General features: G+C 44.1%; 1 protein-coding gene across 5 annotated transcripts; it reads right to left on the reverse strand.

Moving 5' to 3' along the window:
• Positions 1–26,607, reverse strand: SEC11C (SEC11 homolog C, signal peptidase complex subunit). Of its 5 annotated transcripts, none has more exons than XR_007471580.1 (7): positions 26,176–26,378; positions 18,978–19,087; positions 16,811–16,960; positions 14,529–14,648; positions 12,508–12,565; positions 6,572–6,696; positions 1–409 (listed from the first exon to the last, which is right to left on the reverse strand). XR_007471580.1 is itself a non-coding variant. In XM_049697718.1 (6 exons), exons 1-6 carry the CDS (start codon positions 26,260–26,262, stop codon positions 6,679–6,681), a joined length of 543 nt encoding a protein of 180 aa, XP_049553675.1. In that variant the 5' UTR covers positions 26,263–26,378; the 3' UTR covers positions 5,062–6,678. The 5 variants fall into 5 exon arrangements, 2 of the variants coding, with proteins under 2 accessions (XP_049553675.1, XP_004268100.1); XR_007471579.1 differs by lacking the exon at positions 1–409 and adding an exon at positions 5,062–5,859; XR_007471578.1 differs by lacking the exon at positions 1–409 and adding an exon at positions 5,062–5,973.

Below are 26,607 nucleotides of genomic sequence, written 5' to 3' on the forward strand. Positions count from 1 at the left end.
TTAGTCAAACTTGCTTTATTAACCTTAGGATCTTAGGCTAAGTCATTTCAATTCCCTGAGCCGCAGTTTCCCTATCTGCGATGCAGATACTCACAGGGAATTTGAAGATGATCACACCCTCCATCTAAGCCACTTGGCATGTATAACAGGTCGTCAAGAATTGCTCGATTCTTTCCATTCTGAAGGAACTGAGGACGTGCTGCCAGGAGGAGGGAAGTCTGAAGAGGGACCAGATTGTTGTTTTCCAACACTTGAAGGGTTGTCATTTGGAAGTGAGTAAACTTTTGATGTGTTGCTTTAGAAGCTAAAAGCAGTGGGTGAGAGTCCCAGGGACTTCTGTTCAATAAGCGTTGAGCTTTCTCCGTTGTTCCACAGAACGCACTGCTCCTTGACACTGTAAAAGGCCTCCCTGCCATGGGAGAGAGGACAGACAGGGGGTCCCTTTCCACCTTAAAATCCTAACATCATTTTCCTTTAATTCCCTCGTATGTTTTCACGCACAGAGATAAAACCCGTGAAGGCAATCCCGTAGAGGCTTATGACAGCTACTTCAGTGTACATATGGCTTTAGCAAAGAAACTCCCTCAGCTCTACTTACAGGAGGATGGGTGCAGTAATTTAGGGATATTCTTCTGCCACATTCTCTGTAATAAAAACAGCAACCTGATGCCTTCGCCAAAAAGCTAAAGCCCAGGCAGGTCAAGTGAAGAGCCAATGGCCAAAATCAGACTCTGCCCCTGAGAATCTGGAGTAAACTTGACGTTGGCAAAATTGTGATCTAGGCAAAAGCGTTCCAGCCCCCTCGTGCCCAGTATTTTACTTTACTCTTTCAATCACATAGAAAAGTACAGAATAATATAATATATACTTCATGTATATACCAGACAGATTTAACAAATCTTCACGTGTGTCATATTTGCCTTAGACCTTTAAACAAAACTACTATTTCTTCGTTTTCTATTTTATTAATTTTCCCTTGATTTTATGATTTTCTTCTCTGTTCTTTGGGTTTTCTCTGCTGTCTTTTAAGAATCTTAAATTTGAAAATTCATTAATTTTTATATCATCAGTGTATGATTCTATTACTGAGATCCAATTCTAACTACCCTACCACTTCCATCGTGGAATTACCTTTAAACCATGAGTTCTTTAAGAGTGCCTGCTTTAGTTTCCAAGTATGTTAAATGTTTCAGTTGATTTTTCATTTAATTGCTTTTAAAAATTGAAATTCGTTTGAAAACTGGGTCCTTATGTGTGATTCCTTTCTTAATTTTTCATGTGTTCTTTAAAGGATACATATTATCTATTTTTACTGGAAGCAGACCTCTATATCTGTATTTCTTATGTCAAAATTTTTTTCATCATGTTGAACAAATCTTCCATACACTATCTAATCATTGTTTACTTGATCTGGCACTTTCTAATAAAGATGTGTTAAAAATCTTCCATGCTGGGCTTCCCTGGTGGCGCAGTGGTTGAGAGTCCGCCTGCCGATGCAGGGGACACGGGTTCGTGCCCCGGTCCGGGAAGATCCCACATGCCGCGGAGCGGCTGGGCCCGTGAGCCATGGCCGCTGAGCCTGCGCTTCCGGAGCCTGTGCTCCGCAACGGGAGGGGCCACAACAGTGAGAGGCCCGCGTACCGCAAAAAAAAAAAAAAAAATCTTCCATGCTGACTGTGCTTTAGTTAATTTCTGATTCTTTTAATTTTTACTTTATATATGCGAGGGTTTTATGTTATGTGCATACAAGATTATGCTTACTGTACCTTGTGGATTGATTTTTAGCATGATGCAATGTCTTTCTTTATCCTGAGTAACTTTTTAAAAAATTAAATTCTATTTTATTTGTTATTAATACTGTAAAAGCTCCATCCAATTAATATCTGCCTTGAATATCATTTCCCAGACTTTTCTTCTTAACCTTTCACTGTTCTAGAAAATTTCTGGCTTTGGTTTGTTGTTCATTTGGTTTAATCCATTTTGATGGTCTCTGTCCTTTAACAGGTAGGTTGGTTCAATTTATAGTTATTGTGATTAGTGCTAATACATTTGAACTTATTTCTACTTTCTGGTTTCTCTTTATCAGCTTTTACTTTTCTTCTCTTTCTTCTCCTCTACCTTCTGTTGGGCTAATACAGTTTTCTATATTCTCTTTGTTTTCTTCTCTTTTTTCTGATACTCTTGATGGCATCTCTATCCTTTTAGCATTCACCTTATTTTTATCAGTATCTCTTGTCCCCTCGAGAACAAGGCAAAAACCTGAGTAGACTTGCCCATTGAATGTCTGCTTCTACCCTACCTCATTCATTCATTCATTCAGTCAGTCAACAAACACTTACTGAACACCTCCTGTGTGACAGGCACTGTGCTAATGTTTGGAGGTACAGCAGGAGGCAAAGCAAAATCCTGTCTCTTGGGTGTTGATATTCTAGTGGGAAACTGATATATACTCATGCCTATTTCCTCTTATTATTATCCAGAACTTCATCTTTAAAAGAATAAAATGCACAAAAGTTTGCTTATTTTTCTTGTTCTGGTCATCAGTAATTAATTGAGTTAGCCGATTTCTACCAATTGCTTGTTTATTTCTGTGTTTGCTGCTGTTTCTTGATTCCATTTGTTTTTCTGTCTGGATTTCTTCTTGCTAAGTGGCTCTTCTGTGAGGCTCGACGGGTAGTGAGCTTAGTCTTTGTCTACAAAGGTCAGGCATCTGTCTCCACACTTGTACGACACTAAAGCTGAGCAGAATTCCAGGCTAGGAGATATTTCCCCAGCACGTTGCCCATTAACTGCTAAAATCAACTGCTGCTCAGGAGAAGCAGGCTTTCGACCTAAGTGTTCCTTTATAGGTAATAGGTCATTTTCTCTGATAAGGCCAAAGATTTTCTGTTTATCATTGATGTTCTTCAGTTTCACCAAAATGTGTGTGTGTGTGGATTGAATCTTATTTATTTTTCCCAGTACATAGAGAATACCTTTAATATGAAGTCCACAGCTTTATTCAGTTCTAGAATACTCTTCTTTTATTCTTCTTACCTATTCGTTCTTCAAATAATGCTGCTCTGGAATTTCCTCTTTCATGCTTTCTTGGATTTCTATTGGTGCATGTTAGAGCCTCTCCATCTAGCTTCTGTTTCTTTCCCAGCCTCTGTCTCTCTGGCCTTCATTCTGCTGTACAGTATTATCTTCATTTACTCTGCCTGTTTCTAGTCTAGGTTTTACCCTATCCATTGAGTTTTTCAATTATAATCACCACGTAGTTTTTATTTTTCCGATTTCCAATTGCTTATTTTTCATATACTCCTGTTCATTCATTTATGGTTGGTTATTGTTTTGTCATATTTTGTTAATGTCTATGAATGATTTTTCTTCCTGGGCCTTTAAAGATCCTCAACATAATGAGCTTAAAAATTCTTTTATTTAGTTATATTATTTTAATTTCAAATTGAATGAATGATGAAATTGATCTTCCTGATAAAATTTGCACAAAACTTTATTTTTCTGCCTAGAGTTCAAGTTTCCAATTTCGTTTTCTAGGCTCCTGTTTTGTGGGAAGTTTCTCTCTGCCTCTCCTAGTTCTGCTACTGTCTTTCCTGGCTCCCCACATCTCCACAGCAAACAATTCAGAACCGGGTCCTACAAAGACCTCAGGGATATTTCAGAATCAGGCCACAGCTCAGCTCAGGTCCTCTTAAAAGGATGTGTCTATGTCTTCCCACCTTCCTCCCCAGACATCAGCTATGAGAAAACAGAAACCTTGTCACCTGTTGTGGCAGCTTTTTCCAGCCTTTCGTTTTTCACACGGGGGAAACGCTGCTTTTAGGCAGAGACCCTGTTTCCATTTCCCTACCGTATAGCACTCTCGATCCCTGTGGTCCCTGGGGAACTGTACCGCAGACCAGCACTGCCTACTTATGGCCAAGAGCCCAGCAGGCCAGCACGACTTGGTAATGAGGGGAAAGTCTTCAAATCCTGAACAATCAGTGCCACCAAAGTCCAACCCTCTTCCCATTTTGGCAGATTCTCCCCAGGCTCTCAGATCGCATCAGCAGTTCCCAAAGGGTACTTCATTACGGGTCTTCCCTTCCCGCCAACAAAATACGCCCTTCTTCAATATCACTCTGCTGGAACCCTGATCTTCTCTATGCAAAAGTTAACTCGACTTCCCTAATTCCACTCACACGGCAGCTGCGAAAAATTATATGTAAGGGAAGGAGGAGTCACAAGTGTGATTTCATATTTGTAGCTGTCTCTGGTTCCAAGATGGTGGAAACCGTTCTTAAGGACCAAATCCAAGGTCAGTGAGACAGAGAATCTCTGATGTCTTCATTGTAATACTCCACAGATATCTGAGTTGCTATTTTGTTGTATTTATTTTTTTATTTTATGTCTATATTTGATTTTAGCCACTGAAACTTGTCAGAGCTAACAACATTAGCCTTTGTTCAACACTGGGAAATTAAAGGAGTACATTTATTAATGTCCTATTTAGACTTTTTTCTTTTTTTTGTTGTTGTTTTGGCTGCGTTGGATCTTCGTTGCTGCACGCCGGCTTTCTCTGCAGAGCAGGGGCTACTCTTTACTGCAGTGCATGGGCTTCTCATTGCGGTGGCTTCTCTTGTTGCAGAGCACAGGCTCTAGGCGCGCAGGCTTCAATAGTTGTGGCTCGCGGGCTCTAGAGCGCAGGCTCAGTAGTTGTGGTGCTTGGGCTTAGTTGCTCCATGGCATGTGGGATCTTCCCAGACCAGGGCTTAAACCCATGTCCCCTGCATTGGCAGGTGGGCTCTTAACCACTGAGCCACCAGGGAAGCCCCTATTTAGACATTTTGACAAGGATATTCATTTTTTCTCAAGAAAGCAAGAGCTTTGGTGTTTACTACAAGTCATTTAATAAACCCCTCAGCAAGTGAAAATATATTTAAATTCCGCAAAGGGGTCTCACTTTCATATACTGCAGGGCCCAGCATTGAATCCTGTTGAGTGCTGACCCTTTATTAATTTCCAAGGTCCCACTAAAACCACCAAGGGAACTTTGTATTATACTTGACACTAAAAACAGGACATGGCCGAAGGATTTATTTTCTAATTTAAAATAATAGTATTTAGATTCCACATGTAAATGATATCATACAGTATTTGTCTTTCTCTGTCTGACATTTCACTTAGCATAATGCCCTCCAAGTAAAGGATGCCAGGCCCCCTCATTCCTGGTCCCCTAACTTATGAAGCCACCTATCCCAGTTGGTCCAAACCCCAAAAACTTCCAAGAAAGGGGTGGAGGGAAGTAGCATCCTAGAGCCTTGCTATTCCAACTGGCAGCATCAGCACCACCTAGGAGCTTGTTAGAAATGCCGTTTCAGACCCTACCCTCCGCCTCCTGAATCAGAATCTGCATTCTAAAAAGATGCCCAGGCGATTCCTATGCAGAGTCAAGGTTGGGAAGCACTGACTTAGAGACACCTATACAGGTAGGGAACAAAGTGCCCGCCCCCCACCCCGGCCCCCAGTTTCTCCATTCACTGCCCCAAGTACCCCTCCCAGATGTTGACTGCTGTAGGCAGGGAGGAATTTGGTGAGATTGCTCCAAGGGGGAGGTGGGTGAAGAAGGCTGCTCTCCGGGAAAGGCATTCGCCCCATGGTAAAGGCCAGGTAGGTAAATCAGGTTCCAGACGTTCTGGCAGCTGAGAGGGCTGGGATGCGGGGATCTCCTGCCCTAGAAATCTCCACAAGAGGAACTCTTGACCGGCTTCGTGGACACCCTGTGCCATGCAGGGTAAGGAAGCTGCTCTCAAGCCAGCGAGGCCCCGGCTGCCCACTGGAGTCACCTGGGAGCTTTAGAACTGCAGCATCGGGTCCCACCTGCAAGGACTCTCTTTCAAACGGTGTGGGACAGGACCTGGAAACCCTGATGCTTCAAAGTGCCCATGTGGTTCTAATGGGTGGCCAGGACCGAAAACCACTGAGGAAGGCAAACTCGGAAGAATTAATATAGAAACTCAAGTTAGAAATGCAAAAGCCTGGGCCTACTCTAGCTGCTTCATTTGCACTGCTGGCCTCTCCCTCCTCCTCTTCCTAACTCCCCACTTGGCAAAAACTGGAAATAGTGACGGAGGGAAGGAGAATGTGGCTCCGAAGTGCAGCGGAGGCTCCGAGTGCTTAGGTCCTGGTGGCAGACATCCTGTCACATCTGTCGTGGCCACAGGGCCTGGGTTCAAGTGAGAGGCCTTTCTGATGGGAAAACCAAGCAGGGCCCTGGAGGGGACCTGGCGCGGCTCCTGCGGACCCAGGGCGCCCAGCTTAGAGCAGGGAAGAACTATAGCAGCTGTGTGGCACTCCACTCCCACACCGAGTCTCCTGGATCTTTCTATCTTCGGCTATTTGTTTTTCAAGTTTCCTCTTAAAGCCCTTAACCTCCCTTTTACATTTTAGCTGTCACAGTCCCGCTGGGATTCCCATTTTGTAAGTTCGTATCACTTGCCTGAGTGATACAAACTCGTTATTTTGATTTTTTTTTATTTAACCAATTTCAGACCGAAATTTTAAACTAGCTAATCCATCAAAAGCCACTTACCTGCACACGTGGGCGTGTGTGTGGCAGCAGGGTGGGTTGGTGGCAGGCGTTTTGCATAAATCCGTTTTCAGCAGGTCGTGGTTATGAGCAGCTGTGCAAGGGCTGCATCAGCTCAGACATAATCCCTGCCATGTAACCAAAGCAAAAGCGTGATTCCAGAGACTTGGGGAACTCCCACTCCTCCAAACCTCTGATTTTTCTATCTCAGCTACTCGGGCATCCGTAATGACCCCACATGTAAGGCCTTGAGCTTTTTCACAAATTCATGACTAAAATGTAAATACTCCTGAGAGGTAGACAATATGCCCCTATTAGTTACTACTGTTTGCATATTCGTTTAGGAGCTATGTCCTCAAGGCATGAGGTCCCAGAGAGGCCACCTGGGGCCCCAGAGCACCTGAGAGAACCAAAGAACGCTGAGTGGAGTAGACAGGGTGTCCAGAGGATTTTCTTTTCTGTTTTGCGGTGTTGCTTGTTTTATATTCTGTAAAAGGCAAAACTATGGAGACAGGACCAAGATCAGTTGTTGCTAGAGGTGGGGGGAGGGATGGATGAATAGGCAGAAGGTTTTTAGGGCAGTAAAACTATTCTGTATGACACCACAATGGTGAATACATGTCATGACACATTTGTCAACACTCATAAGATGTACAACTCCAAGAGTGAGCCCTGTAGCGACACAGATGTGGAGAACAAACGTATGGACACCAAAGGGGGAAAGTGGAGGGCGGGAGGTGGTGGTGGGATGAATTGGGAGATTGGGATTGACATGTATACACTAATATGTATAAAATGGATAACTAGTAAGAACCTGCTGTATAAAAAAATAAATAAAATTCAAAAAAACCCAGAACAGTGAGCCCTGATGTAAACTATGGAATTTGGGTGATAGCTTCGTGTAATGTAGGTTCATAAATGTAACAAATATACTACCATGCTGGCTTTGAGAGTAGGGGCTTTGATAGTAGGGGGGGTTGTGCGTTTGTGGGGCAGGGAGAACGTCTGGTACTTTCTATTCAATTTTGCTGTGGACCTAAAACTGCTCTAAATTGTTCCCCCAAATTCCTGCCATATGGCAAAAGCTAAACACCTGCAGGGAGACGATTACACCTGACAGGAGGCATGTAGTGGATAGTGTTTGGGTGAGGACTGAAGGGGAAGAAGCCCAGAGAAAACTACAACAGAAGGCTTCGCCCCCAAGGTCACGTGGCAAAGGGCCTTCCCCTCTGCTACATCTTCCTGAAGCTTCACGTGGCTAAAAGCAAAGGCTCTGGGGGCAAATGTCCATTGATACATCTGCAACAATGCAGGGAAGCAGATTTAAAATCCAGAGAAAACGTAGTAGAATTCACGGCCAAAAACGATAGGGAGGAATGTTCACGAGGACATGGGGGCTTAAAAAATAAACAAATTCTAAGTGGTCAAACTCCAGTGATCTTGAGGAAGAAAGCGTAAAGCCCTGTTTGATGAACACCAAGCATCTAACAAATCCTTCGCCCACCTGGACACTCATTCTGGACATAAGGAAACTGAGTCTCATCAGTTACAAGCTACATATCTAGTAGGTGGAGGCAAGGCTTAAACCACGGTGACTCCAGAGCCTCTTTCCACTGCATCCCCCCCCCCCCCCCCCGTCCCCATGCCTCTCATTGGAAACTAAGCGAACTGCTGAACCCACAGAGTGGGGATGGATGGATCTCCGCCTGGATTTTCAGGTTGAGACGAAACAGACCGACCCGTGTGCCGGGCCAAAGGCTACTTAGTAAGACGAGGTACTGAAGCAGAAACCAGGAGACAGTTAATCAAGATGGCTAGCATCAGCTGGGTGTGGGAAAGGGAGGGGAGAGGGTAGCACATAGAAACGGTGCATGTCTGGCTTTTTCCTACCATGCAATCTGCAAATGACTTCATGAAGACGAAATGGAAGATGTGAACAATCAAGCATCCTAATCACATTTGCTCCTGACTAATCTGTGCGGACATTTCTCAGTGGTCTTCAACCCTGGCCGCATGAGCCACCTGGGCAGTTTTCAATAGAGCAGACGCCAGGCTTGCTTCTTTATTTAAAGGTTCTTCTACCTGGCTTACTTAAAAGTCAGACCTCTTCCACTTCGCAAGAATGTTTCATCTGCCCAGGCTTGCTTGCTTGGGACAGTGGCAAAAATTTTATAGAGGAGTTTAGAGCCCACTATCTGGTCGTTTCAGGGTGTGTGTGTGTCTAGCATCTGCATAGGACTGACACATTCATTGTCAAAGGGAAAAAGGCAGGACTGAGACCTGTGGGTTGGGAAATCAGAGGTTCCACCACTAACCTTTTTAAAAAACTGAAGCTTAATTCCACAGTAGAAAATTTCCAGTTTCTGATAGAAACCTAAATCGATCTTAAAATACAGAATAGCAAACACCATTTAGCTTCTGTGTAAGTGTCCTTGTGTATCAGAGTCCTTTGTGAGCTGAGCATGAGCTGTCTGTCCCTCCACTAGGTGGTGTCTTGAAATCCTTCCACTGTTTTTTTTTTTGCGGTACGTGGGCCTCTCACTGCTGTGGCCTCTCCCGTTGTGGAGCACAGGCTCCGGACGCGTGGGCTCAGCGGCCATGGCTCACGGGCCCAGCCGCTCTGCGGCATATGGGATCTTCCCAGACGGGGGCACGAACCTGTGTCTCCTGCATCGGCAGGCGGACTCTCAACCACTGCGCCACCAGGGAAGTCCCTTCCACTGTTTTTCATACTTGGTCTTCTCCCTTCTCGGTGGGTATCCTTGCTTGGCCAGTGTCCACCAGACACCTTCACCTTGAGGTTTCTAAGCTGTCGTGAAATGGAAAAGCAGTTGCTCAACCACGTGAGAAATGTGTGTCCCAGAAGCATACAGAAGCTCCCAGCAAGAGGTTCTACTCAGTGAATCCACTGCCACACCGCAGTGCTAGTTTTGTCTGCCCAGATACAGGCCTGGTTCTCGTTCCAGACATCGAGGCTGCAACTGAGACTCCAGATAAAAGAACATCGATCCAGCATTAACTTCCATCATTTCCATTTGATAAAGACCAGTGGCCTCTAAAAGGCCAAAAGAGATCATACTTTCTAACAAGCCACAACCAAATGGCACTGGCTGAACTGTGTCTGGGTTCTTACCTGTCTTTGTAAAGTTTATTTCAGAATGTCAGGCATGTTCAAAGGATTACCGAAAAGCTTAGCCACATTACGGAGCTTTTTAAAGTTTATATTAACCAACTACAGAACCCCAGAAAGATGATAAAATAATAAAGTTTTGACCCAACATTTGAAATTCCACCTTTAGTTCAGGGATGAAAAACCTACTTTTCTTAAAAAAGAGTTTACTAAAGGGCACCAGAGAATAATGTTTTTAGAAAGCATCCTGTAAATTTTTCTTTCACTTCACTGATTTCAACAGGATGAGGTCCATTATTGCAATAGCCTATTTTAGCAGCGATTAAGGATTAAAGGGCAGGCTGCCCGCCACGGATCACACCTGCTGGTCGTCCCCAAATCACAGCTCAGTCACAAAGTGACTGTACAGGTGTGTGAAGGCACAGGTTATGCCGAAGAGGAAAACACACGTAACCACGGGTGACGTACTGAGTGCAAACTGCGTACGTGGGCAGCATTGGGCTAAGGAATCATCTACTAGTTCCTGGGGACATGCAGGGAGGTGAGAGCAGTTCTCATCTTCCAGTTGAGGTTGAGGGAAGTTATGCTCAAGGCCCATGGGTGGTTAAGCTACCAGGCAGGATTCTAAATTGTTAGATCAGAAATGAACAAACCTGAAAGAATGAGGTAGATTTCTAAGTTCTGACTGAAAAGGATGTCAACATCGTATTGTTCGGTGAAGAGAGAACGTTTTGGCAAAACTGAAGAGAGTATCTGAAAATACCACTGGCCTCCTTTTTATTCCCTTAACACTTTGCAGTGTGGTCCGGGCACCAGCAGCACCAGTGTTCCCTGGGAGTGTTTCTATTTTTTTCTTTTTTCTTTGGCCCTTAGTTCCCCAACCAGGGATTGAACCCTTGCCAAACCCCTGCCCCACCCTTGCCCCCTGTAGTGGAAGCACAGAGTCTTAACCACTGGACCACCAGGAAAGCCCCCTCCTCTCGTTTCTTTTAACTCTGCTCTACGTCCCCTCCTCAGAGGTCTCCCCTGACCCATGTGAAAAGCACCCTCTATCTGCTTCTTTCCCACAGCAACTGTCCCTCCTGAAATCACACGTCAGTTTATCACCTGTTCCTTCTACTACACTGGAACCTCCATCCAGGCCGGGACTCAGTATCCCTAGCACCTAAGGCAGCAGCTGGGACACGAGGGTCTGAAAGAGGTTTAACGAGGGACTATTTTATATTCAGGACTGCGTACAGTGCAAAGATAACGAAACTGAACTGTAACAGTGGAGATCCCTGGGAAGTGGAGAGGGAGACTGAGGGGACAAAGGACACAGCCCTTCTACCCTTCTGTGCTTCGAGCAGTTTGTCAAAGGAGTACGCACTGTTGTTATAATTTATCAGACACTTTTCAAATAATTTATCCAACCATCTCAAGACACACCAGGCCACAAGAACAAAGCAGATTACACCTTTCCTTCTAAAAAGGTTTTAGGTTTTATTCGTTTATCAGACTACACTTCAATAAATAAGAAATCATTTTCTTTTAAGGGCCTGTCTGTTTCTCGTGGAAATGCTATGAGAAGAATTTTATTTTTGAAACTCAGGTGTTACAACTATATCACGTTTGGACTATACATTATCCCACTAGCAGGCCAGGCCCAGAGACGGCCTGCCTGATTCTTGAAGTGCTGCAGACCCTCACGCTTGGTTTAGAATGATCACCACGAGAAGCAGAGAGACTGAGCACACTCAAATCAGAGTCCACAAAAGAAAACAATCTTCACTGATGAATCGTTTATTCAAACAAGACAAAAACGTCTCCACATTGTTTCCTTTTATACAGAAAGTGGAACATTGCAAATATATTAGCTTTTCTCTTTTTCAACAGAATTTATTTCTGTCTGGTCCCAGGAATTGCCCTTCATTTTAGGATTCACGTTTTAGTAACACATATGCACCCATTACAGCCAAAAGAGCGTACTGCAAAGAAAACACAGCGGAAAATTACCGTGAGGACTACAAACAAATTTGGTCTATAAATGTATTCAGATAAAGTCTGGTCAATACTGGACTGAGGACAGGATCAAAAGATGACCTCTTCCACATGCTTTGTTCTCGAAATGAGCTGTTCAATAACACGTAACAGTTAAAACCCCCAAATATATTGATGGACCAAGGATCACACACCCAACAAACACTGCTAATGTGCTACTCATTCATGTGTAGGTTTCCCACTGTGCTTCAAGTGATTAAAAAAACATATGGGGGCTTCCCTGGTGGCGCAGCGGTTGAGAGTCCGCCTGCCGATGCAGGGGACACGGGTTCATGCCCCGGTCCGGGAGGATCCCACATGCCATGGAGCGGCTGGGCCTGTGAGCCATGGCCGCTGAGCCTGCGCGTCCGGAGCCTGTGCTCCGCAACGGGAGAGGCCACAACAGTGAGAGGCCCGCGTACCGCAAAAAATATATATATATATACTTATGGATACTATTTTTGTTGAAGTTGGGAGATAAGCATTACTGGGCTTATTGTACAACTTTTTTCATATGTTTAAAGATTTCCATAATAAAAAGCAAAAACTATATAGGTGCCATTTTAGAACACACTATATAAACATAAAAGGTGGAAGTACTTACTTTCAATAATTAATTTCAATAATTTAAAACATAATTAAAATGAGTATATTAATTTGTCATTAACTACAAATACTCTGCAGAAGAATTAGCTAGCAGAACATTCTTAACAGACTGCATCTTTACAGTTGCATGTATAAAAGCGCCAGTATTTTCTTAAAAAATAAAGACGTACACATAAATTCCTACCTTGAATTTTGGATAGTCGTTCATTATTATGGTGACCATACCAACATATGGTAAAAACCTAAATTGTGGGATAAAAAGCCAGAAGTGTAAAAAGTGTTTGTAATATAATGATAGCAATACTTGAAAACACTATAAATCAGCATAGGAAAACGTCTTCCTTGGGAACAACACTGATTGGGGCCATAAAACAATATTCACTCCTGTCTCAGAAGGTTTTATTAGTAAAAAGCATTAGCGCTAACAGCCAGGACAACTTTTTAAGAAGGCAAATTAGGATCTAGAGATGCTACTTGTCTTCACTTGCTGCATTTCACCCTAACAGAATGAAAATAATTAGTTGAGCCACTTGTACAACAGAAAGGGCAAATCGAGTTCTTAATTTTTCTTAGTAGAGATGTAAGATTCAGATAGCCTATATATAAACTGCTGTGCGAGAGAGCTTTGAAAGCACATGAATAATTACTGGATTGGCCAAAAAGTTCGTTCGGGTTTAAATCTTACGGGAAAACCTGAACAAACTTTTTGGCAACCCAATAGTTTGTAACTGAAGGAATCCTCATCATTTTCATTGCACAGCACTTTTCAGATGTAACAAAGAAGTCGGTTGGGCAGTGGACACAAATGTGAATCCCGTAATTTATACCCAAACATGATTATGATCCCAGAGCGGATAAGCCAGGATAAACCAGCCAATGATCATGCTGACAAAATTAATGTCAATATGGAATCAGTTTGACCCAAGTGTCCATCATGTCACTGATAGGAAACAAGGTAACACTCCCTTAGTACCCTCCAGTCTGCTTGAAAATCAGTGGCATCAACCTCTCACTTATACACAGCCTCTCACCAGAGTGTCTAGAAATACAGGACTGACCAGCTGCAGGTCTCTGTCATCTCCCTGCAGATATCCAGGTGGGATTATTGCAACAGAGGAGAAATGGTTAAAAGGTGAGCAGAGGGAGGAAAGGGGTCGAAAGAGGCCTTAAACTACGAGCTGATGAATAAAGCTGCATCTTAGAAAATGGTCACCAGTGTTCTCCAGCCTTACACAGCTGGTAGGATTTCAATAAAAGGAGACATTTCTAGAAAGGGTTAAATATAAAAAGGGTCACCAAGAGATGGGGAGAATCTCTTTTGGTATTTAATAACAGGACAGACTCTCTGCTGTGTCAATCAGAAGCAGAACTCATGGCTGGAACAATTATGCAAAGGTGGGTATTAAAAATGTTATCACAGAACTTTTCTTAGTAGTAAAAACCAGGAGATAATCTAAATGTTGACCAAAAGAGGACTAGTGAAATCAGTTATGATTCTCAGAGGAACATTATGCAGTCGTTTAAAAAGATATAGGTGTAGGGCTTCCCTGGTGGTGCAGTGGTTGAGAGTCCGCCTGCCAAGGCAGGGGACATGGGTTCGTGCCCCAGTCCGGGAAGATCCCACATGCCGCGGAGCGGCTGGACCCGTGAGCCATGGCTGCTGAGCCTGTGCGTCCGGAGCCTGTGCTCCACAACGGGAGAGGCCACAACAGTGAGAGGCCCGCGTACCGCAAAAAAAAAAAAAAAAAGATATAGGTGTAGATTTGACACAGAAAGCTATGTGCAACCTTCTCTTGGGTGAAAAAATAAAACTCTTCTATGTAAAATTATATATGCATACACACATCTATATAGGTACAAGGAATACCTAGAATATTCATCACAGTGTTACACAGTAGTTATTTCTGAAAGGATTTCTTATAATTGTTATTTAAAATCTATAAATAATCTCTAGGTGAGGATTTATTTCAAAAATAGAATTAAACCCATGATACAGATAGCATACTTGCATTCAGCTTTAGATTTCAGGTCCTTAGGAAGTTCTGAATTTTGTTTAGTCTTTACAGTACAAAGAATAACTGCTTACAACTCTCCTGACGTATAATCTTTGTAATGTATAATTCTATTAACCTTGGTTTCTTTGTTTCTAAATATTTTTCTGGTTTCTGAATCTTCTGTATAACTTAAAAGTTAATCCTCACTCACCCTCTGGCTCTCCCCACCACATCCTTCTTTTCAAGCCAGTTCTGGCCTTCTTTGTACAAGCCTCTATCGTCAACTTCATTATTATCTCCTTTAGTCAGAAATTTGATGTCTCCATTATCTCTGGAAAGCAAAACAATGTCCTTTCAAAAATTATTTTCAGCACAGCATCGTTAGAAAAGTATTAGCTTGGGCAACACTTCACAGGCAGATTTGGGCACTGAGAAAAGCAGTCAAAGATAACTTGATCTTTCTTGGTCTAAGATGCTTGCTGGCAGACAACCATTCAACTAAAGCACAAATCTAATGACAATTTTGTAGACTTAAATTCTAAAACACTTAAGTTACCCTGATAACCAAAAAGCATGGCGAAGCACAAGGGCACCAGGAAGGCAATGCTTAGCTCCAGCATCTGTTTCCATCCATTCTTCATCCCCACAGACCAACTGGTTAACACAGATTATATTCCTCTTCACTCGACACATGAACTTGGTCCCAGATTACACAGATTTGAGCACAAGGTAATTCAAACACAAATGTGCTCTTAGCTCTCCTCAAGCTTATTTTTCCTTACCAAATGTGGGATGTGTTAATGCCTTATTTCCTTCACCACTGTGCAAAGTGGATTACAATCCAGTTTGCAAACAAACAGGAATTACAAACGGCATAAAACCACTGTGTTAAAGAGACAGGGGGGATTCATTTTAAACATTGTAAACTGGTGCTTACACAGCCTTGATACTAGAAACACAATATTATAGCCTTATAGAGCTATAAAGAGGGTCTTTTTTCAATAAGACAAATGAGAAAATGCACTAAATAATCTGATAAAATATTAAAAGCCCACAAAGATTTGAAACCACGCCCAAAAGAGCGAGCGGATTTGTAGCCATGGTTATAAAATAAATTAAGAGTAGAAAAACCCGGGCCATCTCTCATAATTCACGAAAGCAAAGCATCATTATTTCCTTAACTTTGAACAATTTCTCATCTTTGTTTTTTTTTATTTTAATAATATATTTTATTTAACTCAATATATCAAAAGTATTCCTTCAACATATAATCAATCTAAAAGTATTATTGAGATAGTCTCTGTCTTTTTTGGTACTAAGTCTTTGAAACCTGGTGTATATTTCACACTAGTTACATTTCAAGTGCTCAGTAACCATATATTGCGGGTGGCGAACTCATTGGCTAGTGCAGCTCTACAGGAAATGCACAATTTCCCATCTTTGGACATTGTTTTAAAATCAGGTGAGAGTTCTGTCGCATCATGACTGAGCGTATTTCTTCATCAGTAAGTTAACAAGTACTACTAACAAGGTAATGTTAGTGCAATACCAGTGTTTTAACACAAACTGAAACATCATTCTAATGTTTAGAGTAAAATGAAGTGAATATTTTTAGTATCAAACATCTTTGGGGAATACCTGGAAGCAGTGAATGGAATAAGAATCTCATACCAGAAATGTACAAATAGTTAGACACACAAACACAAACACACACACACACACAGAGAATGAGCAATGCTCCATTATTTAAAAAATACAAATATATATACCTAACTTTAATCCCATAACTCATGCAGGTAAAATGCTATACTAAGCTGCATAAAGGTAAATGAATAACCACGTATGTAACGTTTTCGCTAATCACGTGACTGTACTCTCTCATGGAAACTTAATACGTTTGAGCTAGAAGTCATTGTTTCTGGTTCCCAATAAGTGTTTTAATAAGTCATCACTGGCATTTAAGGAAAAGGCAAAGCCATCTGTGGTGGGGAGAATTAATGCAGGATATGCAATGATCAAATCATGGGAAGAGATGGGGAAAGGAATTTTTATTCATCCAGGGCTAATATTACTGCTGAGAATGCCAGTTTGTCCAAAGTGACACTGAGAAACAGGTAGCTTTCTGCATTTCAGAAGATAATTCTCTTACGAAAATTATCAATTACCATGAGATTTGATTTTCTTTGAGACTCCTTCAAATAGCTAATATTCTGCAAGAATACATTCCAGTGTACATTGTGCAGCAATTCGTTTTTCAAGTGCTTTAGTAAACATCAGTTCATTTCATTCACATAATCACCCTGTGAGTTACTGTGGGTAAAGTATTATTCCCATCTTACAGACTCAGTTAAGTAGCAGGTTCAAAGTCACCCAATTACTAAATGGCAAAACTAGGAACATAATCCAGTGTTCCTGCTACTTTCTAATCAACCATTCAAACTGTCCACAGTTGTGTCTACAAAACAAAACCAAAGAGAAGTAAAGCCTCTTTACTTTTCATGAACTTTGATTACTCTGTGAACTATTGGAATGTCTCGGCCTTCGACTTTAAAAACAACGATTTCACCAGCTCTAATCGGGTCTTCTCGGAAATTTGTTAGGAACAGAAGGTCGCCCCTGTGAAAGGCGGGCTCCATGCTGCCACTGGAAAGAAACACAAAGTCACATCAGAATTATGTTCACACCAGGTGAATATTTCAACCCATAAAGAATACAACAAACATACCACTTAGAATATCCGCTTTCATCAACAGTCAAGCAGGTCTCTGATATAAAACAAACCACAGCAATTTCCTTCTGATGGCTCAAGGTGATAATGGTGAGAAAGGGAGCGATTTCTTCTTGGATTTGAATATGAAAAGGGCACTAGCGGGTAGCTCTGCAGTTTGTATTAGGTAGAAAAAGAACTAAGAAAAATGTGGACTCTTCGAAGTAAAAGCCAATGATGGCTAAAATGCTTAGGATAATTTCTTCACCTACTGCTTCATCTTTACTCCTTTGACAAAATTCCTGAAGACATGCAGTGGGAAGAAGTTTCTAGAAAACCATCTCAGTCTGTGATAACAAGGACAGCAGTTTAAAAAAAAAAACTCCCTGAACAAGTCTCAGAGGCAGGATGAGTACGCTGAAGTTTGGCAGCAAGAGTCATTATCGTGCCCCATTAGGAAGGCAGTCCTTTGAAATGTTTCACTAATAACAACTTACTCTTGCTTTCCTCAAGGGCCAGGGATTCCCCCAAGGTCAGTGTTCCCCAAGGTCACACATCCCTCATGATGTCAACAGTTTATACTGACAAGCCAAATTGCTTTAGAATTGTAAAGGATGCTTTAAAAAAAAAAAAGTCCCCATGTACTGCAATTTCACAATAATCTCTGCACGCCAGTGTGTCTGTGTGATTGAAGAAGGGCTGGAACACCTCGGACCGAGTTCTGGCTCTGCCAAAAGTAACTGTGAGATGCGGGCGACTTGGCCTTGTTGGACCTCAGCTTCCATATTTGTTGGGCCCATCTCAATTTGAGGGGCTTAACTTTTTCTTTTTTTCAAAAGCCTTAAAATCCTTCCTTCAAATGAAATCTTACCAGGTAAAATATAGTCACATAAAGTACATAAAAGTGGAGCTGTCACAACCGAAGCAAGGCTAAGGTGTCTATAGTCCGTGAGCTTGGTCACCTTTTCCCTCCTAACCCATCCACCTGGACCCTAGGGCACCCCTGGAGCACAGTGTAAACACCAGTGAATTAGAGGCCCCCTCAGCTCTGTGTGTGAACCATGCCATCCTCAGGCTCCTAAGTTTATGAAAATGCTGCATCTCTAGAAGCAGGCCCCTTGGCCAGCCACAGAAGGGTGGCCTGGTGAAGCCCGGGCCAGAGCTGTTGCCCCATCACGTGACAGCGGGGCCCAGAGGAGGGAAAGGGCACTGGCTTGGGGGACAAGAAGCCTGCGTGCTGGTTCTCCCGCTCTGGCCAGCGGTGACCCGGCCCGCGTCACTGCTCCAGCCCGCTGCTCCCCGTGGAACAACAGGGCTCCACTCCCACTGCAGGGAGACTCAGCGATCTAAGGCACCGTGAGCAGAGCATCTCCAAGCACCTAAGGGCTCACAAACATGCTATTTAATTTCAAGTTGATGGTTAAGTTTTTCCCCTTGGATGACTTCATGGCTCTGGGAAGTTAAAGTATAAACGGTTCTAAGATGAATACGCTGTGCTTTCTAAGAGTAAAAGTCTTGAGAGTCTTGAGAAGAGAGGAGTCAGCTACCACAGCGCTGCTGAAGAAACCTAAGCAAACACCAGACACCATGCTGGGCACAGACTCCCTGCCCATGCGGGACAAAGAGAACCAAGTAAGTTTTAAATTAGTTATGTTTAAAAATCAATGTGTACACAAATAATGCATTATTGCTATCTTATTAAAATGTCATTTAACATGGATTAAAACATGAAAGTGAATCACATTGCACTGGACCACAAGCATCAACATGATGAAAGGCCTCAACTGTCTATTGAAAAAGATTTTTCAACAAAAGCCAAAAAAAAAAGAAACCTTCTCAAAACAGGTATCAAGAAAGAAAACTCTAAAACTTTATCCAATTAAAACACCGAGTTTGGGTTGTCCACGCTGCTCCTGGGTCCTGGGCAGCAGTAGGACGGTTGGCAGGACCCACCTCAGCACCACCACGATGGGACTCTCGCTGCCAGTGAGGACGATCAGGCCTTTCCAGATCATGAGCGCAGAAGACACAATCATGGCAAAGTTTAAGACCTGGTAATAGAGCTGGAATGAAAAAGGCCAAACCAAAAGTAAGAACCGGTGACAGAATATTCACTAACCCAAAGCTTGTTTTAAAAACAAAAGCTGTTATTTTAGGACATGAAACTAGTTCACACAAGCTACAAAATTAGGTAGAATTTCAACTTCTGACCATGGAATGCCCATGTATCTTCTCTCCTTCCATGAGAGAAAAGGAAAAAAATTAAAAACCAGAGTAATCTGTGGGACCTGCTTTGTTAAGGCCTCTGTACGACTCTTACCTCTCCAGAATCCCCCAGAACCTTCAACCCTGAGGGGACCCACCACTCAGGTTCTATGGCTCGGCCTCCCGCTCTAGTGCAGAGGGCGGAGGTCTAACCTGAGAGCCCCGACATGCCCACAGCTCACCCAGAACACTCCTCAGCCCCACGGCCAGAAGGGTCCCGAATGAGGTGCAGAATCCTAGTCTTCCAGCACTCTGTCCTACACAAGGTTATTCTGCTTCGGAAATTACAATTCGAAAGTGAACAGAAACTGGAAACACCTAGATGTTTAGGGTTTTCATAAATGTTTTAAATGATGAGCATCAAACATTTGGTTAAGAACACGGCAGGAAGGCCACCGAGTCCGCATCTAGTTCTAAGCCGCCCTCGCTCCACCGGAGACCACAGAGGGCCCACAGGGCTGCCCGCCCTCACTGTGCCCCAGGACGGCTCCGACTGTGGCACCTGCCTCGGCCTGCCTCCTGCACTTGCTCTGGGTGATCTGAAGAGCGTGGATGGCCCACCCAACACTCTGGTGTCTCAATTCCTGGGCCTCCTCGCCTCCAATGACCCTCTCCCTCCGCCTGAACCGTCCACTCTCAGCGGCATACCTGGCCCTGAAACTACTCAATCCCCCACCACGTCTCTAGCTCAAGTAGCCCCTCCCCCCGGGCGCGTGAGCCTGCTCTTCTGGCCTGTGTGTTCACCTACACGGCCGGACTCCGGCCCTCCAGGGGCCTCCACCACCCACCTCCGTCTCTCCACCCTCAGCATGCAGCGTGCAGCCCCCATGAGGCCTGGCAGCCGCCTTACTCCAAGACCTTCTGTCTACCCCTCCAGAGAAGACCTCTACCTGCGAGGGGAAACCTCTGAGTAGAGTCGGAGAGGACAGCCTGGGCTCTAACTGCGTCTCAGCATTTCTGCCCAGCTCATTCATTTGAGCCCCACCTCCCCTTCCCCCTCCCGCGCATTCTGGAGACGCCTGGAACTGCCAGCCCTTGAGTCTTGGCGGCATCTGCAGCGTAAGCAGTGGAGACTCATTCCTCCACGTCCCCCCACTGCTGGTTCCAGCTGTCAGTTGCCACTCTTCTGTTTTCCAGCTTCTAGTATTTGATTGCTCTTGTTTCCCTTTCTGGGCTTCCTATCTTGGAGTAACTGATGACTTTTTAAAATCCCTTTACTATATACAGTTTTAGTGGTGTTTCAGAGCAAGTGAGATTAGGTAGGTTAGGTCCCGTCTTAACTACCTGCTAGCTTTCCAGCTAGGACTCAGATCACATGGCTCCGGACAGTACTGTTTTCCTCAAATATCCAAATATAATTTTAACTGAGACAGAATGCAGGGTTATGGACTCTTTTTGAGGATCGAATACAGTTTAAAATGCAGTTTTAAGCACAGTTTAAATATAGTTTTAAATAGTCTTAAAAATGCACAAGGCCTGGAGAAATGGGGGCTGAAGACACTCAGGAAGGCCCAGGAGGCATGTGGCAGGTGGATTTACACGCTTCTGACTTTGAAAGTGTAGACCAGCCTTTACAGCAGCGGTTCTCAAACTTCAGTGTGCACTAGCATCCCCACGTGGGGCCTGAGAATTTGCATTTCAAACAAGTTCCCAAGTGACCCTGAAGCTGCTGGTCCAGGGACCACAGTGTGAGAACCGCTGTTCTCTACCATTGGTTCGCAACCTTGGCTGCACGTTAGAATCACCTGGAGAGCCTTTGGAACACGGTACACCTGGTCTCCATCCAAGACCGATGGAACCAATGGGAGGGGAGGGGTGCTGGCATCCCTGTTTCTCAAACGGCTCGCAGGTGGTCCTGATGCACAGAGGCTGGACCACTGTTCTACACCTTCTCCCTCCCCTGGGCTTCAGTCTCTCCCACCTTCAGCCCTCCTTCCACCTCACATCCTCCGTAAGGCTTCTACACTCTCTCTTCACAGCCAAACCTCAGGAGCTTCTACCCTAGGTTTCTCCTCTTCCTCTCCATCTACAGTCACCCCTCAGCCTACACACCCAGTCACATGCTCACTAAATCCAACGGACAACTGTCAGTCCTCACCTTGCTGACCTTTTGGCAGCTGTCAACACAGATGATCACTTCTACAAGCTCTCCGCCCCTGGCTTCCAGGATAGCACACTGTCCACCCTCCGACCACTTTCTTTCTAATCTTCCTGCCAGTTCCTCCTCCTCTAACTGGACCTTCAAATGCCGGCACTGGCACCATCATGCTAACTGCTCCCAATACTGAGATTTCCAACTGCCTCCCTGACAGTCTCACTCGGATGTCTGTAAAGGCAGCACCAACCCAACACGGTCAAAACTGAACTTAGCTTCTGCAAAAAGGCTTCAGTGCTCGTGATCTCATCTCAATACATGGCATTCCCATCCACCCAGCTGTCTGCAGTCACCCCCCACCCATTCGTTCTATCCTCTCTATCTTCTAAATATGTCTGGCATTTGTTCAGTTCCTTCTATTCCCATTGCCACCACGCTCATCTAAGTCACCAGCACAGCCCGTCGGACACTGCGAGCGCCTCCTAAGCAGGCTCCCGATGTCCACGCGTGCATCTTCTGACGCGTGCTCCACGCTACACTCAGCACTGGTTTTCAAATGCACCTCTGGTCATCGGCTCATCTCTATGCCCTGCATAAGGCTCTTTGATTGCATCCCACACTCCATGCGTGAATATGATCTCTAAGTCCCTGTCTGATATATGGCCTCTCCTCTCCAGTGTCAGCTAGTAAAGCTCACTGCACTCCAGCTCCACTGGCGGGCTCTGTCAGTGATTCAGAAAGCACACGCTCCTTTCCACTCCAGGACCTTCACCGGCTACTGTCGTGGCCCAGGAGGCTCTCCTTAGCACACCTAACACTCACTCACCTTTAAGTCCTACTTTAAACATCAGTTCCCAAGGGAAGCCCTCCCTGACCTATTAGACCAGGAGTTAGCAAACTTTTTCTGTAAAGGGCCAGGTAATACATATTTTAGGTTTATGGGCCTTATCATCTCTGTTGAAATGACTCAACTCTACCATTGTAGTGGGAAGGCAGCTACAGACAATACGTAAAAGAATGAACATGGCCGAATTCCAATAAAACTTTATTTATAAAAACGGGCAGTGGGCTGGAGTTTGCCAACCTCTGCTATAGACCAGCCTGTGTCCTCCTGCTATATATTCTCACTGCATCCTGTATTTCTTTATACCATCCATCACCTTGATAATTATGCATATAATTATTTAATGCACCTTTCACACTAAACTGTAAGTTCCACAAAGGCAAGGATCATTTCAGCCTTGTTCACAGCTGTGTCCCCAGTGTTCAACACAGGCCTGGGAAAAAGTAAGTATTCAGTTTGTTGAATAAATAGTGAGAAATACACGGTGGGCACATATAAACTAGTAGTAAGAAAAACACTAAAATCGCAACAACAAAAAAGAAGTACAAGCTTACAACTATTAATATTCCAAAGAAGAAACATAAGTGGCGAATAAACACAAAGTGTTTAAACCGAATCCTGCCTCCCCCTTGCCCCTTTTCGGCCTAGTAAATGTAAAGGTTTTTTGTTTATTTGTGTGTGTGTGTGTGTGTGTGTGTGTGTGTGTGTGTGCGTGTGTGTGTGTTTTAATGCTAATACTCAGAGCGTGGCAAGCATATATTCCAGTGGTGGGGATGCAAGTTGATATAACCATTCTGAAAGCAATTTAGTGTCAAGCATTAGTATCAAGAGGTTGCTCTTGGCCCAGTAACCCTACTTCTAGGAATTCAGTTGAAACCAGTTTAAACCTAAAGGCAGATAGGGAATTACGGCCCAAAGATACTTATCACAGTCTTATTTTTAAAGGGAAAGGGAAATAAATGAGCAACAACAGAGAAATGACTGAGTAAATAACGGCAAATTACTGCACTATTCGAAACAATGAATAAAGAACTTTAATGGCAGGACGAAACACTCAAGACATATTGAGTGAAAAATGTAGGCTGCAGTAGGATCTCCCCAAACTGCTTAACAGTTTATAAAGCAAACACAAGGAGATCCCCCAAGATGCTAAGAGTCTATCTTAGCATGGTGGAATTATGAATGATGGGACTGTCTTATTTAAACTACTTTAAACTACTCTCTAGTCTTTAAAATTCCTATGATGAGCATAGATTAATTTCAAAATCTGGGAGGGGGTAGGGAAGTATTTAAAGGAAGAGCAATTTGACAAGATAGAGGCCGTTAAAATAATCATTTTGAAGAGTGTGACAAAACATGAAAACATTCTGATATGATAGGAAGGAAAAGAAAAGCAAAGCTCAAAACTGTCTCTTGCTAAAATTACAACTGTGTGCATGTATGTAATTTGAGGTAATTTTGTGAAGGTTACAAAAGTGGGGACAAAAGGTGCATTAAAATAACTTATTTGATGTAATAAATGAAAATAGGATAATAAATGTAATTCAAAATTAAAGTTACATACCATTTTTTTAACTCCTTGGCTTAAGTGTCAATAGCAAATTATCAAACTAAATTAAATTCCCAGGAGAGCAAAAAAGGAAACTGGAGTGCTAAACGGACATTGTTCAAGTGTTGAGCTATAATATGTTAAACGGTTGCTTAAAGTAAAATCAGCCTTGCTAGCCACATCAGCCTGAAGCAGAAGTTGTTCACTGGCGTTCACGTTCAAAAACTTCGCCACCTGCTCTGCTTGACCTAAAGGATTTAGTAAAGAATTGTTGCATTATGAACTGCAGCTCTGATTAGGAAAGCCCCAAGGCATGGTTTTCTATAGAGACTGCCATCTTTATACACGTTTTCAAACCATCGGGCTCCACCCTGATAAAAGAAAATTATACAATATTGCCACTTATCTAATAAAGACCACGTACTGAGAATATATTTTCCAGTATGATTTTCTATGCTTGAAAAATTCATTGAGAGGAAATAAAATCAATTCCTAAAAAAAAACTTCTCTGAGCAAGACATTTATTTGCTCAAGAGATAGCCAATTATATAGAAACCTAACAATCAAGCTAACTGCAAAACCACACATCACCCTTCCAGCACCCTGTCTTTAAGGGACCTAGTATCTAAGTCTAGGACTGAAATCCTGGAATCTAGAAAATGTAATTTTGATGGAACTACTGACAAGCTGATTGGAAATATACACCCCACATTTCACTGGTGCCTTTTCTTATTGTTCATCTTTGCCTACCAACTCTGTATGCTTGGCACTTAATCATCCCAGCAGAGTTTAGAAGCAAGCTCACAGTCTTTGTCAAGCAAAGATGAAATAGCCAATGTCTACGGGTTTTAAACAAACGTTTCAGACCAGATATTGTGGCTGACAGAGCAGCAGAAATGCCAGTGGCTGTTTTTCTTCCTCTCTTTCTCACTGCAGAAACAAAGAGTCCTTGTTTTTGCATGTGGCTCTTTCCTTAATTAACTGTAAGCAAGGGCAGCAGAAAAAGGAGGTCCCTCTTCCAAGGCTGGTGGAGCGAGCATGCCTGACAAGGTGTCACAGGATGCTATTGTGGAGGGAAAAAGAAAAAAGCAAAAGGACAAAGCTTTAAAAAAAAAAAAAAAAGGACAAGGAGGCAGCAGATTTGAGCTTCTGAATTTTAATTAGAAGACTAGCAAAATACAGACAATGCAACCAGCTACTAACGGGCCTTATCACTGAGAGTGGGAATCTACAGAGCTTTCAAAAGGCAAACTGGCTTAGCGATTGACAGATTCACCAGAAGGCGTTCACTGATAGTCTGCAGTCGGTAATCGGTACCAATTTTAGAGACATTTTTAAAACCTACCCAATTAAGTCTAGATTTTTTTAAGTAAAGCTCTACTTCCTGGAGGATTTTCTTGTAAACCACATCAATGTTCAGGGCATTAGCTGTTGGTTTTTCCAGCTAGTGATAATCTCTGCCACAACTCATCTTAATCACAGAAATTCCCAGGAGCTCAACTGACATGCACACCTAGAAGCAACCAGGTTCTCAACACAGTTCATGAGATTCAAGTCACCAAATTCCCCCACGCTACTGCACTAGTCTGAAATTCTACTCGGAAAAAAGAAAGAGAGAGGGGGACGGGGTCGGGCTAAGGAGAGGCATAAAGGAAGTCTTCTTCCGAGGCCCTCTCCCAGAGGGGTGAGAAATCAACTCCAGTTGCCCAAAGACCCCACGCTAGCTGCCTCCGATATTCAAGGTGCTGCCAGACCACGGAATCCAAGAATGAAGTTAGAGAAGACATCTGGAATCCCTTTTGGAACACTGATTCAGTCCACAATGATGGAGCACCACCAGTGAGCTCTCCCGCACGAGGAGTTTTATTTAGTCCCAGCGCCTGGCCGGGAAAACACTCCCCGGGATGGGAAGAAACCGCGTCGGGAGGCATTACTGGACAGCTCCCATCGCTAGGAAGTTCTCCCCTTTTGCCTGCTTTTCTGCCACTTCCATCCGCGGGCAGCCTCCTTCAGGACCTCAGGCCTCAGAAACCCCCCCGAGAAATCTGTTCCCTTTTCCACGGGATGGCCCTTCAAATACGTGCAGAAGGCTGTCACTCGCGGTAGAGTCATCTCTCCCCGCTTTCTCAACCACACGACCTCCAAAGGACGGGGTTCCTAGTCTCTTCCCCTTCCGGGCCACGCTCCCCTAATTGCGCTTTTGTCAGTGCAAGAAAGTGCCCACACGTGGGTCTGTGCGGATTTGAACCCAGGGCCTCCGAGAGCCCAGCCTCGGGTCGCCACCGGCCCCAGTCGCGGGGCGCTGTCCTTGCGGGAGCCCCATCCGGGGAGCTCCGACTCCCCGCTGTCTCAGCCGGTCGCGGCTTCCGGACGCGCCCCCCACGCGGGACTCCGTTACCTGGCGCTTGTTCATCTTCCTCAGATCCCCAAAGATGTCCAAGCCGGACGCAGGGAGATGCGACCCCACGGCGCCCGCGCGTACCATGCCGGGCTCTCTGGGGGCCGAAGCGGCCCGCGGGCTCCGGGTGTCACAGACAGCTGCGGAGCACCGGCCAGGCCCCCGCCCAACGGCCTTGCCGGCCACGTGACCTGAGACTCGCTCGGGCGTCTGGGAATCGTAGTCCTGCGAGTCTTAGCCACCAGTGTGCCTGGAAGGAATCAGGAGGAAGAAAACTACCACTCCCAGAATTCCGCGCGCCGAAAGCCTCGTCCAGTGAAGACCCAGGGCTCCCAGAGACTGGGGCGACCGGGCTCGGGAGCCTCGTCTGACCCTTGCGAGGGAACCTCGGGGAGCTGGTGATGCTGCATATGGCTCGGCCAGCTCGGGGAA

The sequence above is a fragment of the Orcinus orca genome, chromosome 15 (assembly GCF_937001465.1).
Source record: "Orcinus orca chromosome 15, mOrcOrc1.1, whole genome shotgun sequence".
In the NCBI taxonomy this organism is placed as follows: domain Eukaryota; kingdom Metazoa; phylum Chordata; class Mammalia; order Artiodactyla; family Delphinidae; genus Orcinus; species Orcinus orca.

Coding starts and splice junctions, on each gene's coding strand:
- SEC11C (XM_004268052.2), bottom strand. CDS start 26,262: ATGGTACGCGCGGGCGCCGTGGGGTCGCATCTCCCTGCGTCCGGCTTG. Junction 19,088..26,175: donor GGAAGATGAACAAGCGCCAG/GTAACGGAGTCC, acceptor TTTTCATTCCAG/CTCTATTACCAGGTCTTAAA. Junction 11,666..12,507: donor ACGACTATCCAAAATTCAAG/GTAGGAATTTAT, acceptor TTTTCTTTGCAG/TACGCTCTTTTGGCTGTAAT.